This window comes from Ahaetulla prasina, chromosome 13 (genome assembly GCF_028640845.1).
Source record: "Ahaetulla prasina isolate Xishuangbanna chromosome 13, ASM2864084v1, whole genome shotgun sequence".
Lineage (NCBI taxonomy): Eukaryota > Metazoa > Chordata > Lepidosauria > Squamata > Colubridae > Ahaetulla > Ahaetulla prasina.
The window spans coordinates 9070750-9086849 of NC_080551.1; the positions used below are offsets into that span (position 1 = coordinate 9070750).

The 16100-nt window shown below is 44.5% G+C and overlaps 1 protein-coding gene across 1 annotated transcript in view; it reads left to right on the forward strand.

Annotated features, from left to right (window-relative positions):
* Positions 1–7226: 7226 nt before the first annotated feature.
* The window catches only part of SLCO3A1 (solute carrier organic anion transporter family member 3A1), a 173854-nt gene continuing 164980 nt past the window's right edge, over positions 7227–16100 (forward strand). Inside the window, exon 1 of the mRNA XM_058155899.1 lies at positions 7227–7665. Coding sequence (XP_058011882.1) covers positions 7447–7665 — 219 coding nt within the window. The 5' untranslated portion in view covers positions 7227–7446. The remainder of the gene's footprint in view (positions 7666–16100) is intronic.

Sequence of the window (16100 nt, forward strand, 5' to 3'; positions counted from 1 at the left end):
CTGCATGTTTCTTGCCGAGAGGGAGCGGAGGGCGTGCACCGTGGCTGAGGTTTGTTTACAAGTCACTCTGGGACCAGATTGCTTTTTCGCAGGGCAGAAGGAACAGAAAAGAGGCGAAAAGGACCTTGCACAGAACAGCTTGGGGCCAAACAGATTGCCATCTAATGAGATATCCAAAATAATGACAAGCCAGAAGAAATCTTTGCAGTTCAGTTGTTCATTTATTCTCGGGCCTATTTGAAATACAGGTCATCCTCAACTTACAACCATTCATTTAGTGACCATTCAAAGTTACAATGCACTGAAGAAGGGGACATGTCCAATTTTTCACACTTAACGACCGTTGTAGCATCCCCATGGTCCAGAGGTGGGTTTCAGCAGGTTCTGACCAGTTTTGGAGAACCGGTAGCGGAAATTTTGAGTAGTTCAGAAAACCAGTAGTAAAAATTCTGACTGGCCCCACCCCCACCTACTCTCTGCCTCCCAAGTCCCAGCTGATCAGGAGGAAATGGGGATTTTGCAGTATCCTTCCCCTGGAGTGGGTTGAGAGTGGAGTTTTTACAGCTTCCTTCCCCTGGAGTGGGGAGGGAATGGGGATTTTGCAGTATCCTTCCCCTGCCACGCCCACCAAGCCATGCCCACAGAACCGGTAGTAAAAAAAATTGAAACCTACCACTGATGAACACCCTTTGAATGGTGTGGGAATATGAAGAGATTTCCAGAGGAAAAAATTGCAAACTACAGGAACCAGGAGCACTACTCAAGTGACCCTGAGGACACAGACAAACCTCCAAGTGGCCTCAACGACTCTCTAAAAAGAATGCAAATGCCCAGCTGTCTGCAAGGAGTATAAATCTTTCCATTCTCCACTATCCTGTCAGAGCGGAAGAAGCTTCTTGGATGAGAAGTGAAACGTCTTCAAAAGAAAAAAAACAACAAGAAAGTCCAGTTGCCTCCTGAAAAAAAAAAAGGGCACCTTTGGGACAGCCATGACCTGGAGGACTGAGAATCTCCATAGAATTTTAGCCATGTTTACAGTTTACTCAGCACCTTTAACCAAGTTCAAGGCCAAGCCCAGGAAGTCACGTGGCATGCAAAACTTGGCTGATGTGACCTTTTGCAGGTTGTGTATAACGTGGTTAAAGGTGCTGGGCAAACCCTACCATGGAGACCCCTCCCTAGAGACCTAAAAGAACTTATTAAAAAAATGCTGGGGCCCTTTTTCTGTCTGAGAAGACACAATAGAATAGAATAGAATTTTTATTGGCCAAGTGTGATTGGACACACAAGGAATTTGTCTTGGTGCATATGCTCTCAGTGTACATAAAAGAAAAGATACGTTCATCAAGGTACAACATTTGCAACACAATTGATGGTCAATATATCAATATAAATCATAAGGATTGCCAGCAACAAGTTATAGTCATACAGTCATAAATGGAAAGAGATTGGTGATGGGAACTATGAGAAGATTAATAGTAGTGCAGATTCAGTAAATAGTTTGACAGTGTTGATGGAATTATTTGTTTAGCAGAGTGATGGCCTTCGGGAAAAAACTGTTCTTGTGTCTAGTTGTTCTGGTGTGCAGTGCTCTATAGCGTCGTTTTGAGGGTAGTAGTTGAAACAGTTTATGTCCAGGATGCGAGGGGTCTGTAAATAAATGAAACATGTAACTGAATCCTCCTTGCAGGAGATGACCAAGGCATCATCAGTCTCAAATCCCTACATTTGATTAGCCTCAAAGGAAGGATACAGATTAATACGCTCAAGGTCAAAGAGTTATAAACTGAAAGAAGAATACCAAGGACCATCTACTAAGCCTCTACAACAGGGGTCTCCAACCTTGGCAACTTTTAAGACTTGTGGACTTCAGCTCCCAGAATCCCTGGGAGCAGAAGTCCACAAGTCTTAAAGTTGCCAAGGTAGGAGACCTCTGCTCTACAACATGCAGGAAAACAAAACAAAACAAACCATGTCAGAATTTGCAGTAATCCAACCAGCACACAAGTAAAGAATTCAGCAGGATCCATTTACAAAAGAATCTTCTTTATATACAACAATATAAAGCATGATGCATGTATATAATACCCATCCAGCAGCACAGAAGCTATATAATACAGAGGCTATATTGCAAGGACAAAGCAACTCTTACATACTAATCAGTCAAGCTAAGCCACGGCCAGTCTCTGAGCCGTCTTGAGTCACCAAACCATCCCCATTGGCTGACCTGTTACTATGTCTATTCCAATTCATGAACTCTCATACACTGACAAACCAGCCTAGAGAAATGACAGTATGGCCATTTCTTGAAAGCCTCCAAAGATACAATCAAAATCTCCACAGGTGGACTGTTCCACAGTTGTTCAGATGCCACCATCAGAAGGTTTTCTTTGGTGTTTAAACTTCTACCTGGTATTTTTTGGTCTTAAGTTTGTGTGGTCATGGAAAAATACTTGATGACATTCCTGTGACACGTTACTATGTTCCTGAAATGCTACTATTGTGGCTCCCTTCCTTCTTTGGCCTGGTCTCACAAGGCAGGTTCTCAAGTAACAATGTAAGAGAATATTTGTAGCTCAGGGTTAAACTATAGAGTTCTTGGTGCTCCCGAAGCTTGATGGTTTCCTTGCAGATGTTTCGTTACCAAACCAGGCAACAACATCAGTTGTTCAGATGTTATCAAGTGATAATGTTATCTAGTTTGATAATGAAACGTCTACAAGAAAACCACCAAGCTCAGAGAGCACCAAGGACCCCACAGGTCCTCAAATCCTGGGATTTTTGTTGCCCTCCTTGAACGCAGTTCAACCTTTCAATGTTTTTGTGCAGATGTGCTATCCAGAATTAGACGCAACATGCCAGATGTGGCCACTACAGTGCAGGGTAAAGACGAAAAATGATTTCACTCATCTCGGAGACAATGTTTCCTCTAATTCAACTGGAAATGTTCTAACATTTGTTGCACACTACTGGCTCTTGTTTGCTTGTGTGCAATGACCACCCCTTAGATCCTCCTCAGAAGTTTTATTTCCAAGCCACGGATTTCCCCCCAACTCCAGGTTGTGTGAAGGCAGCAATTCTGTCCACAGCCCATCCAAACAAGCTCTGTGTGGCCTGCTTTCCTTCAAATATTTTTATTGTTCTAAAATGCTGTTATTGTTTCATTTTTGAACAGACATGAAGATAATAAACAATTCACCCTACACACAGACAAAAGAGAAGTGTTAAAGAAGAAAACACATAAAAAGAACAGACAAAAAATACCGTGTAATTACAACTATATCCCAAGTTTACCTGATTTTGTGTTTTGCAAGAAAAAATAAATAAAAAACCTTTTAATGGTGAACCAAGCCTGTTCAAAATGTTTTCTCAATGGGAGAGGTAATATGACATTTTCTGATTAACCAAATATACAATTTTTCTCCAAAACTGCTTAATCACACATCCCTGAAATCCAATCCTTTATCTCTGGAATTAAGAGTATTTTTCCACCTCCCAAGGATTACTTGTTTGGCTATTGTTAGAGCATGAAAAACCCATCTTTATTCTGAACATATTAAATTTCAAGTATCATTATATAATTCAGTAGAATACACATATCTTTGAAAACCAGTTTTCTCGTCTGTCAACATATTATATAGCATTACAGTACTCCCAAAAAGGTTGTAAGAAAGAACATGACAATAACATATGAATTAGAGCAGTGGTCACCAACCAGAGAAAATTTTGGTGGTCCACAGAAAAATTATTTCAATTTTTTATATTGCACTAAATTATTGAGTCTGTCATTTGCACCTCTATAACTGTCTGGTTCGGTTCTGCAACCCAACAAGAAAAACACATACTTCAGGGGATAATTAAAACTGCAGAAAAAATAATTGCTACAAACCTGCCTTCCATTGAAGACCTGTATACTGCATGAATCAAGAAGAGGGCCTTGAAAATATTTACAGATCCCTCGCATCCAGGACATAAACTGTTTCAACTCCTACCCTCAAAACGACGCTATAGAGCACTGCACAACAGAACAACTAGACACAAGAACAGTTTTTTCCCGAAGGCCATCACTCTGCTAAACAAATAATTCCCTCAACACTGTCAAACTATTTACTAAATCTGCACTACTATTAATCTTCTCATCATTCCCATCACCAATCTCTTTCCACTTATGACTGTATGACTGTAACTTTGTTGTTGGTAATCCTTATGATTTATATTGATATTGATCGTTCCTGATTGCTTATTTGTACCCTATGCTTATCATTAAGTGTTGTATCATTAAGTGTTAAATTGTACCCTATGATCATCATTTGTGTTGTAAATGTTGTACCTTGATGAAGGTATCTTTTCTTTTATGTACACTTAGAGCATATGCACCAAAGACAAATTCCTTGTGTGTCCAATCACATTTGGCCAATAAAAATTCTATTCTATTCTATACTATTTATCTTTTTAAAAAATTCATATTAGTGATCCACAGGATTTAAAATTATGAATTTAGTGGTCCCTGAGGTCCGAAAGGTTGGTGACCCCTGAATTAGAGGGCCCTCAAATATCTTGTGATGCCAACATAAATAACACCTCCCCACTTGGTTGCGCCCTCTTGCCTATTACCAGGTTCTCTCCAGCAACCCTCCCTCCACCCACCCACCATATCTGTCTGTCATCATCTCATCCATCTCTCTATCCATTATCTTTCTCTCTTTATCCTGTTGGAAGAAATGTCCATCTGGGTTCAGTTCCAAGTGGGAAAAAAGACACTGGAAACATGGAGACCGCTTGGAAAGATGGTTTAATGGTGGACAGGATCACATGGTTTTAGGTACTGAACAGAAAAGGGATGAGATACTGAGTGTGCCTTGGTTTTATGCTTTTTCTGAGCTTTGAACTTCCTGGGGCACAGAAAGAGTATCCTGATTGGTTGTCAGACCCCCAGGGGGTGGGGGTCTTAGCTAGCCTTGCTGGCTGATGTAATCTTCCCAGGTGCCGTGTGGTGAGTTTCTGTTGCTAGATGGGTCCGATTGTGTTGCAGATGATAGTCCATTGACAAAGGTGAAGGGAGGCAGGAAGCTGCAGGGAGCTGCTTTGTCTTTAAAACATGTTTCTCCATTTCTCATCCAGGAAAATATAATATTCTGCCCTTTTTAATATTTCCTAAAATATTTCATTCTTCTAGGAGGGGGGTGGGTGCTAACTTCCTACAAACCATCCATCCATCCATCCATCCATCCATCCATCCATCCATCCATCCATCCATCCTCTCTATCATCTAGCTATCCATCATCTACCTATCATCCATCTACCTACCTATCATAAATCTACCTACCTACCTATCCATCTATCCATCATCTACCTATCTATCATCTCCTACATACCTATCTCTTCCTGCCCATGGTTGGGCACCCTTAACACAGATTGAGTTGTCATTATTATAGAGACTTGGATCCATTTTCTCAGAGTGCCTGAAGTTCCACCTGACGCTCCAGCCTGGTTCGCTTAACTGGGTGAAATGTACAAAGTCCATCTTAAGGATCGGGTCTGCAAAACACCAGAAGCAGAGGTATCTTTGGGAGTCTGGTTGAAAAAGTCACAATGGCATCCTCATCCCTACAAACAAAGCTCCACCTATTTTATACATACATATATACATATACATGTATATATATATATATATTCAGTTCTACAGAGGAATTACTGAGTCTGTCATTTGCACCTCTATAACTGTCTGGTTTGGTTCTGCAACCCAACAAGAAAAACACAGACTTTAGAGGATAATTAGAAAAGCAGAAAAAATAATTGCTACCAACCTGCCTTCCATTGAGGACCTGTATACTGCAGGAATCAAGAAGAGGGCCGTGAAAATATTTACAGACCCCTCGCATCCTGGACATAAACTGTTTCAACTCCTACCCTCAAAACAATGCTATAGAGCACTGCACACCAGAACAACTAGACACAAGAACAGTTTTTTCCCGAAGGCCATCACTCTGCTAAACAAATAATTCCCTCAACATTGTCAGACTATTTACTGAATCTGCACTACTATTAATCGTTTCATAGTTCCCATCACCAATCTCTTTCCACTTATGACTGTATGATTATAACTTGTTGCTGGCAATCCTTATGATTTATATTGATATATTGACCATCAATTGTGTTGTAAATGTTGTATCTTGATGAACGTATCTTTTCTTCTATGTACGCTGAGAGCATATGCACCAAGACAAATTCCTTGTGTGTCCAATCACACTTGGCCAATAAAAATTCTATTCTATTCTATTCTATTCTATTCTATTCTATTCTATTCTATTCTATTCTATTCTATATATATATATATATAGAATATATATATAGAATATATATATATATATATATATGAAATATATATATATATATATATATATATATATATATATATATGTATGTATGTATGTATGTATGTATGTATGTATGTATGTATGTATATGTATATGGGTGTGTGTGTGTGTGTGTAATATATATATATTACATATATATATATTTGGGAAAAGACCCAAATATGCCAAGACCTACACACACACACACATATTGTCATCTGGGGAGCTCCAATTGCACCATTGGGTGGCTGCCATCTTGACTTTTATTTTTATTTTTTTTAACCCTACCCTGGCCGGAAGTACTCTTCAGGCCTTATAACCGTTCGACATAACAGGGCAGGCAAAGATTTGGCTTTTTTATTTCGTTTTTTTTTTTTTAGCCCAAAGTAAGAAACCTCCCACTGGGACTGGTTCACGCCAAACACTAACACGGCTTTCTGGGTCGTGTGAACCCAACCCAACGTAGCCGGGCGTCCGCTTCCATTGAGGTGGGAGGAAGGCTGAGGGTCCCAGATAGCACAGCCCGGGGCCAAAGCGTCGTGGGAAGGCAGCCAGCCCTCCCCCTTTATTTTTTTCCCCCCTTCCAAGCCCGCCGTAGAGATCGCCTTCTCCTCCTCTTCCCCGGCTCCTTTCCTTCCCCCGGGAGGAGCCCGAGAGTGGCCGCCTGCCTCCTTTCGCCAAGCGGGCGCCCTCCTCTCTCTCCCGTCCTCCTCCGAGATGCCCCTCCCGGCCCCTTGGCGCCCATCCAACAGCGGGCGGCGGCGGCGGCGGCAACGGCAGCGCCCAAGAGCCGGAGCTGGCACGGCGGCCGCGCGAGGGGAGGAGAAAGCGCGGAGGAAGGGGGGAGCCTTCGGAGCGGGCGGAGGAAAGAGGCGTGCGAAGAGCCAGCCGGCCATGGCAGCGCTAGAGGCGGCGGCGGCGGCGGCTGCCGGCAGGAAGGGAGGCGAGCGCCGGGGGCGGCAGAAGCAGCAGCGGCGGCAACCGGCTCGGAGCATCTGATTGGAGCCGCCGCGTCCGGCCAGCTCGCGCGGGGAGGCGGCCAAAGGAGCCTCGGGGAGCCCGCCGCGCAGGAGGCAGCGGGAGGCGGAGGATGCAGGCGAAGAAGTCCCGCGGCTCCTCGACGGGTAGCGGCGGCGGTGGAAGCGGCGGCGGAGGAGGCGGAGGAGGAGGAAGCGGCGAGCTGCAAGGGGACGAAGCGCAGCGCGCCAAGAAGCGGAAAAAGAAGGACTCGCGCTTCGCCAGCATCCAGGTCTTCCTGGTGTCCGAGTGCGTCCTGATGCTGGCCCAGGGCACCGTGGGCGCCTACCTGGTGAGCGGCGGACGGAGGGTGGGGAGGGCAGGGCAGGGCAGGGGGCGGCCGAGCCTGGCCAGGAAAGCGAGAGAGGGACCACCGGGCGCTTGGAAGGAGGGGAGAGAAGAGGAGAGGACCGGGGGTGTGTGATGGGGAGGGGGAGAGAGGTTGGTCTCCCATCCCGTTGACCGACCCAAGATTGGAGATGTTGCCACCTTATCCTGGGACCACGTACCTTCATTTGGGGGAAGGGACGGGGTGGGGGGAGGGGGGAGAGGTCTGCCTGTTGGCTCTCATCCCCCCCCCAAAAAAAAACTCCCTCCGGCCCCGGGGCTGCTATATCCTTCCCGCCCGCCCGAACGCGGAGCGGCTGAGCCCAGGGTGCAGAGGCGGACGAAGGACCGCACGGCTGGCTGTGGGTTGGCGGGGCGCCCTGCCTGCCTGCCTGCCTCTCTTGGCCGCTTCTTGCCCCGGGTTTTGTGCCAGGCTTGCGGGAGGCGCGAAGGTGCTGCGAAGGGGCGTGTTTGGCGCAGGTTTCGCCGTTGACTGACACCGTCGGCCAGCCAGGCGCAGCCTCCTCGCTCCCTCCTTCCCCGGTCCCGCTGCACGGGTGTTCGCGCCTCCGCCTTCCACGGCCGGCTTGCCTGCCTGCCTGCCTGCCTGCTGCTGTCTTGGGTTGCCCTAGGAAGAGCCAAAAATCCCTTAGCCGGCTTAACCCCGCTCGGACCCGGCGGGCAGGGTCTGCGAGAGTTAGTCGGAGTTACCCCAACTGCCCACTTCCCCGAAAGTGATCCACGGCGCCTCCCGCTTCGTGCGCTGGACCGCTTTCTGAATTGCGCCCTTGCTAAGTGGACGCGCTTCCTTGCGCTTGGTTGGGTAGCTTTAAGGGGTTGGGTCCCTTCCAGAGGGAAGAAGGGCCTTCCGAGTCCTCTCGTTAATGAAAGGAATTAAAACTGTGCCTTGCCGGGGACAAGAGAAGGAGTAGAGAGCAAGTAGGGAGAGAGTAAGGGAGTCGGGAGAGGTGCGGAGTTGGTAAGGTGATCTCCGGGTTTAACTCCTTTCAGCTGCAGGAAAGACTTTCAAGAGGTTTTTTTTTTAAAAAAAAAAAAGCTAGCTGGTTAATGGTTCATTAAATTAACGTACTTTTGCATAGTTTATTAAATTAATGGACTTGAGCATGGTTTATTAAATTAATTCAGGTTCTGATAGTCCAGCAACTGACCATAGGGATTGCGGGGTGAAGCAACTGGCGCAGCCGAATTGCGGCTGCCTACCCGTTGGGTTCAGTCCATCCGGCAAAATGAATTGCAACCATTGGATGCTTTTGCTTCACAGAGTTCAACTAAGTTTGGCAGGTATTCGGAACTACAATTCCAGTGTGGGCCAGAGATAGAACAATTGGAGTTGGTGATCAAAACTTCCCTGGGGCTTCTCCTGCTTTAAGTCAACCCCCTTCTCTTTTAACATTATTATGGCTCTTCTTTCGGTTTCATGTTTTAAATAATTTGTAAGCCTCCCAGAAATCTCTGGGAGCCTGCCAGTATATAAATTTATATAATAATATTAATATCATCATCATCATCACCATCAATAATAATAATAATAATAATAATATTAATAATAATGTACTTGGCTGATACCTAGGACATTGGCAGCAACCCTTATCAACCATTAGCACCAGTCAATGGTATTTGTGATGCCTTTTTGAATGTTCAGTTGACTGAGTTTCATGTTTAATGAATAAAGATGATGATGATGATGATAATAATAATAGAATAGAATAGAATAAAATAGAATAGAATAGAATAGAATAGAATAGAATTTTATTGGCCAAGTGTGATTGGACACACAAGGAATTTGTCTTGGTGCATATGCTCTCAGTGTACATAAAAGAAAAGATACGTTCATCAAGGTACAACATTTACAACACAAATGATGGTCAATATATCAATATAAATCATAAGGATTGCCAGCAACAAAGTTACAGTCATACAGTCATAATAATAATAATAATAATAATAATAATAATAATAATAATAATAATAATAATAATAATAATAATAATAATTAATAATAATATGATGCTATTGTTTTCAGGCCTGCCTAACAGAGCGTTTCTAAAGCTGCCTTAGAAAATGGTTTCAAGCAAAAACTTAAAAAGTCCTCCCTGCACTAGAAGTCAAAATTCCAATGGATAAACTCATCTCTTTATCCTGCTCCCTCCCTCCTTCCCCCCTCCATGTCTCCTCCTTTGAAATGCAAAGCATCAGCTGACTTGGGGGGGGGGTAGAGAGAGAGAGAGAAAAAAAAAACTTGCTTGTCCCTGATAACAGCCCTTAATCTGCAGAGGCTTCACAGCATAGAAATAAGCACCATCATCACTTGCTAATGTCTCTAAATGACATTGCTGTTTAAAGGCCCTTTAAGAGAGGGGAGAGTGGCCACATTAAATAAATAAAGAATTGTAAGCTCCCTGGGGCAGAGTCCCTTTTGCTTACAGTTCTCTGTGTCCATGCACTGGGCAACAGTGCAGTGATCCTTCTTAACAGCCTCCTGAATTTACAGCCTTCCAGATGTGTTGGGAGTTACAGCTCCTGGCGTTCTCAGCCACACCTGGAAGGGACCCATTGTGGATTGTGCTTCCTTGTGTGGTGAGCTTGTAAAGGTGAGCTTTCTGGAAGGCAGGATCTCACGACAGCCCAGCGTGGCCCAAGAGAAACTAAAAAATGGAAGTGGATGAGTTTTGCCTGGTGCATCTCTGTTAAACCATTCGGTGCTGTCAAAATGACTCAGTATTTGCTATAGGGTAACCTCTATGTGTGGGGAGAGAGCAAGGGAAGAAATAGATGCATTCAGAACTAGACCCGGGAGAAAAGGCGAAATAATAATAATAATAATAATAATAATAATAATAATAATAATAATAATAATAATAATAATAATAATAATAATAATAATAATAATAATTTAATTTGTATACCGCCCTTCTCCCGAAGGACTCAGGGCGGTGCACAGCCAGAATAAAATACAAAAAGAACAGCACATAAAATATTAAGAACAACCCCTTAAAAAACTTATTCAATTGGCCAAAATTTAAAATACAATAACACCCTATAAAATTTACAAAATTTAAAACCCATAAAAGCAAATTAAAAATTTAACATCAAGCCAGTCCAGCTAGACGGAATAAATAGGTTTTAAGTTCGCGGCGAAAGGTCCGAAGGTCGGATAGTTGTCGAAGTCCAGGGGGAAGTTCGTTCCACAGGGTAGGAGCCCCCACAGAAAAGGCCCTCCCCCTGGGGGCCGCCAGTCGACATTGCTTGGCTGACGGCACCCTAAGGAGTCCCTCTCTGTGAGAACGCACCGGTCGCTGGGAGATAGAAGATGGCAGTAGACGGTCCCGTAAATATCCTGGTCCTAAGCCATGGATCGCTTTGAAGGTAGTCACCAATACCTTGAAGCGTATTGTCCTCGATTTACAACTGCAATTCAGCCTGAAATTTCTGTCGCTAAGTGAAATATTTGTTCAGTGAGTTTGCCCCGTTTTACGACTTTTCTTGCCACCGTTGTTAAGGGAATCGCTGCAGTTGGTAAATTAATAATACGGGTGTTAAGCGAACCCGGCTTCCCCATGGACTTGGCTTGTCCGAAGGTCGCAAAAGGGGATCGCGTGTCCCCCTGGACCCTGCGACCGTCATAAATACGAGTCAATTGCCAAGCATCCAAATTCTAATCATGTGACCACGGGGATGTTGCAATGATCATCAGTGTGCAAAATGGCCATAAGCAGTGATGGTATTCAGTTGGGTCTATCCGGTTCGGGAGAACCAGTAGCAGTGGCTGGGGGAGGCTCCGCCCACCCACCCAGACATCATATCCCATTTTTGATGCTCTGCGCACGCGCAGAAAGTCCTGCACATGTGTGGAGGTGGCGTGCGCACGCTCACATTTGCGAACTGCTAGCGAAGGTAAGTGAATACCATCCCTGGTCATAAGTCACTTTTTTTCAGTGATGTTGTAACTCTGAACGGTCACTTAATGAGCAGTTGTAAATCGCGGACTATCTGTACAGGGTTAGTTGTGGAAAGGGTGGGAGGTTTATCTGCCTTGCTGGGTGATTGGGTGTGTGAGTCCCTGAGAACTGGAAAAGCAAGAGAGCTGCTGGTTTCATTTCCCCATCCTGGAGCAAAACGGCAGTGGGACAGTTATGAATGCCCCATCCATTTCGGCATTTCAGTGTCCAAGACCAGTTCATACAATAGGGCTGTGTCCAGGTTGGTTGGTTTAGCCGAATGGGGTAAGGAGAAGTGGTCAGTTCTTGCAAAAAACCCCCCCCCACAAAAACCCAGTGGAAAGTATTTTAAGAAAGGTACTTTGCAACGCAGGGCTGGGCTGGGCATTTAAGCATTTTATTCAGTGCCATTCATTTTCCACTTGATGAAGTACCCATCGAATGGAGTTTAGTGCAACCAACTCTTAAAAGCATTTAAAAAAAAAAAAAAAAAAAGGTACACAAACATGGTTTCTGAAAATGAATGGCTGTGCAGAATACCACGCTGGGATTTTAGTCCTATGCAAAAATAAAAACAAATAAAAACAATGTGACAGTCCAGGCTTGGTTCTCTAACTCTTGAGCTCTGCTTTTGCTTTTCGTATTTATTTAAATCAAGTTGATTTGCTTTATTTCCTTCCTTGTCCGAAGTAAGCATCGCAGACTTCGGTCCAGAGATAGACTCTGTATGGCAGGTTTACAGTTTGAAAAATGATGCCTTCATATAACATTGGACTATAGACTCCGGGTGATGTCATAATTGCACCCTTATGGGTGGGAAAGTTCTAATCCTATTGAAGAAACTCCCTGGGATTTAATTAATTTCAAGTCTCCCTATTTGAACACTTGTTCCCTTTCTTAGCTAGTGTTTTTTTTTTTATTCCCTCTTAAGTCACTTTTTATTTTAACCTGAGCTGCCAGAAACGTGCCCTAAATAGCATGTTATTCCTGGCTGCTTTAGAATAATGAATGCACAAGCTGTTTTTATTATTATTATTATTATTCTGTAAATGTCTTCCGTTAAGTGGTAGAAAATTATTACTTTGCCCTGTAGCTGAAGGTAAACTAAGAATTTTATGTTTTTGTTTGGTTTGGTTTCTTCTTTGGTCCTGCAACCATATTACAAGTCCGAATTTCACAGGAAACAGATTTAATTGGCGTCTTTTACCTGAGAAATTGGAACCTGGTCTGAATATTCAGAGTTCTTGCAGCAGCTTTAATAAATGATCACACACAAAAGTTAGCCTTTAACCTTTACAGGTGGTGCAAGACTAGGGACATGTCACATTATTAAAAACATCTGGAATTTCCCGCCCTTTTTTTTTAATCCCAGAGAGTTTTTAACCCTAACATTTAAAATCAGGGGTGAAATCCAGCGGGTTCTGACAGGTTCTGGAGAACTGGTAATGGAAATTTTGAGTAGTTCGGAGAACCGGCAAATACTACCTCTGGCTGGTCCCAGAGTGGGGTGGAAATGGAGACTTTGCAATATCCTTCCCCCAGGAATGGGGAGGGAATAGGGATTTTGCCAGTATCCTTCCTCTGGAGTGGGTGGGAATGGAGATTTTGAAGTATATCCTTCCCCTTCTACGCCCACCAAGCCATGCCCATAGAACCAGTAGTAAAAAAATTTGGATTTCACCACTGTTTGAAACGTACCTATCTTGTGCGAGATTATTTATTTATTTATTAAATTTTTATACCGCCCTTCTCCCAAAGGACTCAGGGCGGTGTACAGCCAAAAAATAAAAAACACAAAAATGTACAATTAAAACGACAATTTAAAACCGAGCATATTAAAAAAAATGGCCAACATTTAAAAGTTTAAAATTTAAAATTATAAACCATATAATAATAAAACCCCAGTTAAAATTTAAAATATTAAAAAATATTAAAAATATGCCAGTCCCCTTGAATAAATAAGTGCGTTTTCAGCTCACGGCGAAAGGTCCGAAGATCAGGCACTTGACGTAGTCCAGGAGGAAGTTCGTTCGAGAGCGTAGGAGCTACCACAGAGAAGGCCCTACCCCTGGGGGCCACCAGCCGACATTGTTTGGCGGACGGCACCCTGAGAAGACCCTCTCTGTGAGAGCGTACGGGTCAGTGGGAGGCATGTGGTAACAGCAGGCGGTCCCGTAAGTACCCAGGCCCTAAGCCATGGAGCGCTTTGAAGGTGGTGACCAAAATCTTAAAGCACACCCGAAAGACCACAGGAAGCCAGTGCAAGCCGCGCAGGATTGGTGTTACATGGGAGCAATGAGTTGCTCCCACTATTACCCGCGCAGCTGCATTCTGGACTAGCTGCAGCCTCCGGGTGCACTTCAAGGGCAGCCCCATGTAGAGAGCATTGCAATAATCCAAACGGGAAGTGACAAGAGCGTGAGTGACCGTGCATAAGGCATCCCGGTCAAGGAAGGGGCGCAACTGGCGGACCAAGCGTACTTAGTAAAAAGCCCTCCTGGAGACGGCCGCCAAATGACCATCAAACGACAGCCGCCCATCCAGGAGGACGCCCAAGTTGCGCACCCTTTCCATTGGGGCCAATAACGCGCCCCAGACAGCCAGCTGCGGCTGCAGCTGGCTGTACCGGGGTGCCGGCATCCACAGCCACTCCGTCTTGGAGGGATTGAGCTTGAGTCTGTGATCTATGGATGGTTCTCTAATGAGTGAAAGTGTGTCCCAAGATAAATGTATAGCTATGCTGTGGTGGGATTGTGCAGCTTGCATTGCAAACATAATTTCTTCCTGCTTCTGACATGTATATCAGATTAAAATAAAGGTAGGGAAGTAAGGCCTTTGTAAGTTCTTCTCAGGCCGTTTGTATTCAGGTTCTGAAGGCTTAGTTGATATTAAAAGTCGTGGTGGTGCAAAGGTTAGAATGCTGTATTGCAGGCTGATTCTGCCTATTGCCAGCGGTTCGATCCTGACTGGCTCAAGGTTGACTCAGCCTCCCATCCTTCCGAGGTTGGTAAAATGAGGGCCCAGATTGTTGGGGGCAAGAGGCTGACTCTATAAACCGCTTAGAGAGGCACTGTCAAGTGGTATATAAGTCTAAGGGCTATTACTGTTGCTGTCATCATGATGAAAACTGCTCCAATGCTTCCAGTGAGTGAAAAGCTTTGGTTGGTAGCACAGAAAGCTGGTTGAAAGTTCATGAATTGGATGTTCCAACAGTCTCAGCCAGCGTGAACTACAGGGTGTAGGGTAATGTAGTTCATTAATATTTTTTTTCCAGACTGCTGAATTGCGGAGTGGGATTTTAACCAGGACCTGGTGGGACCTGTGGATTGGATGTGTCTTATATTTGTTGTTGTTGTTTTAAACCGTTCAGTCATAGCCGACTCTTGGAGACTTTATAAGAAAATGCTCTCCTTGCTACCCTGTCAAGCACAGTTTCGTTCAAATGTTGGATGTTCAATTTTGTATCAGATTCATGGGTGAAATCCAGCAGGTTCTGACTGGTTCTGGAGAACCGGTAGCAGAAATTTTGAGTAGCACAGAGAACCGGCAAATACCACCTCTGGCTGGCCCCAGAGTAGGGTGAGAATGGAGATTTTGCAATATCCTTCCCCTGGAGTGGGGTGGGAATGGAGATTTTGCAATATCCTTCCCCTGGACTGGGGTGGGAATGAGATTTTGCAATATCCTTCCCCTGGACTGGGGTGGGAATGGAGATTTTGCAATATCCTTCCCCTGGACTGGGGTGGGAATGAGATTTTGCAATATCCTTCCCCTGGACTGGGGTGGGAATGGAGATTTTGCAATATCCTTCCCCTGGACTGGGGTGGGAATGGAGATTTTGCAATATCCTTCCCCTGGAGTGGGGTGGGAATGGAGATTTTGCAATTTCCTTCCCCTGGAGTGGGGTGGGAATGAGATTTTGCAATATCCTTCCCCTGGACTGGGGTGGGAATGGAGATTTTGCAATATCCTTCCCCTGGAGTGGAGTGGGAATGGAGATTTTGCAATTTCTTTCCCCTGGAGTGGGGTGGGAATGGAGATTTTGCAATATCCTTCCCCTGCTACGCCCACCAAGCCACGTCCACCAAGCCACACCTCACCCTCCAGGCCACGCCCACAGAACCGGTAGTAAAAAAAATTGGATTTCACCACTAATCAGATTCAATGTTATCAAGCCAGCGAGCCCTTTGCTTGTCCATCCTTCTTGACCCATTAAACCATTCCTAGCATTATTGCCTTCTCCAAAAAGAATTTGCATGTGTGATGTGGCCGAAGCAAATGGGACGTAAGTCTTATGATTTTTCACTTCTAGTGATGCGTTCGGTGGCTTATATTTACAGGACCGAATAGGAATTTTAATTGGTTTTCATGCAAGCAAGATCACATTTCCTTCGAACATAATGTTCTATCTTTGCAACAGGAAGAGATTGCTGGGGTTCTT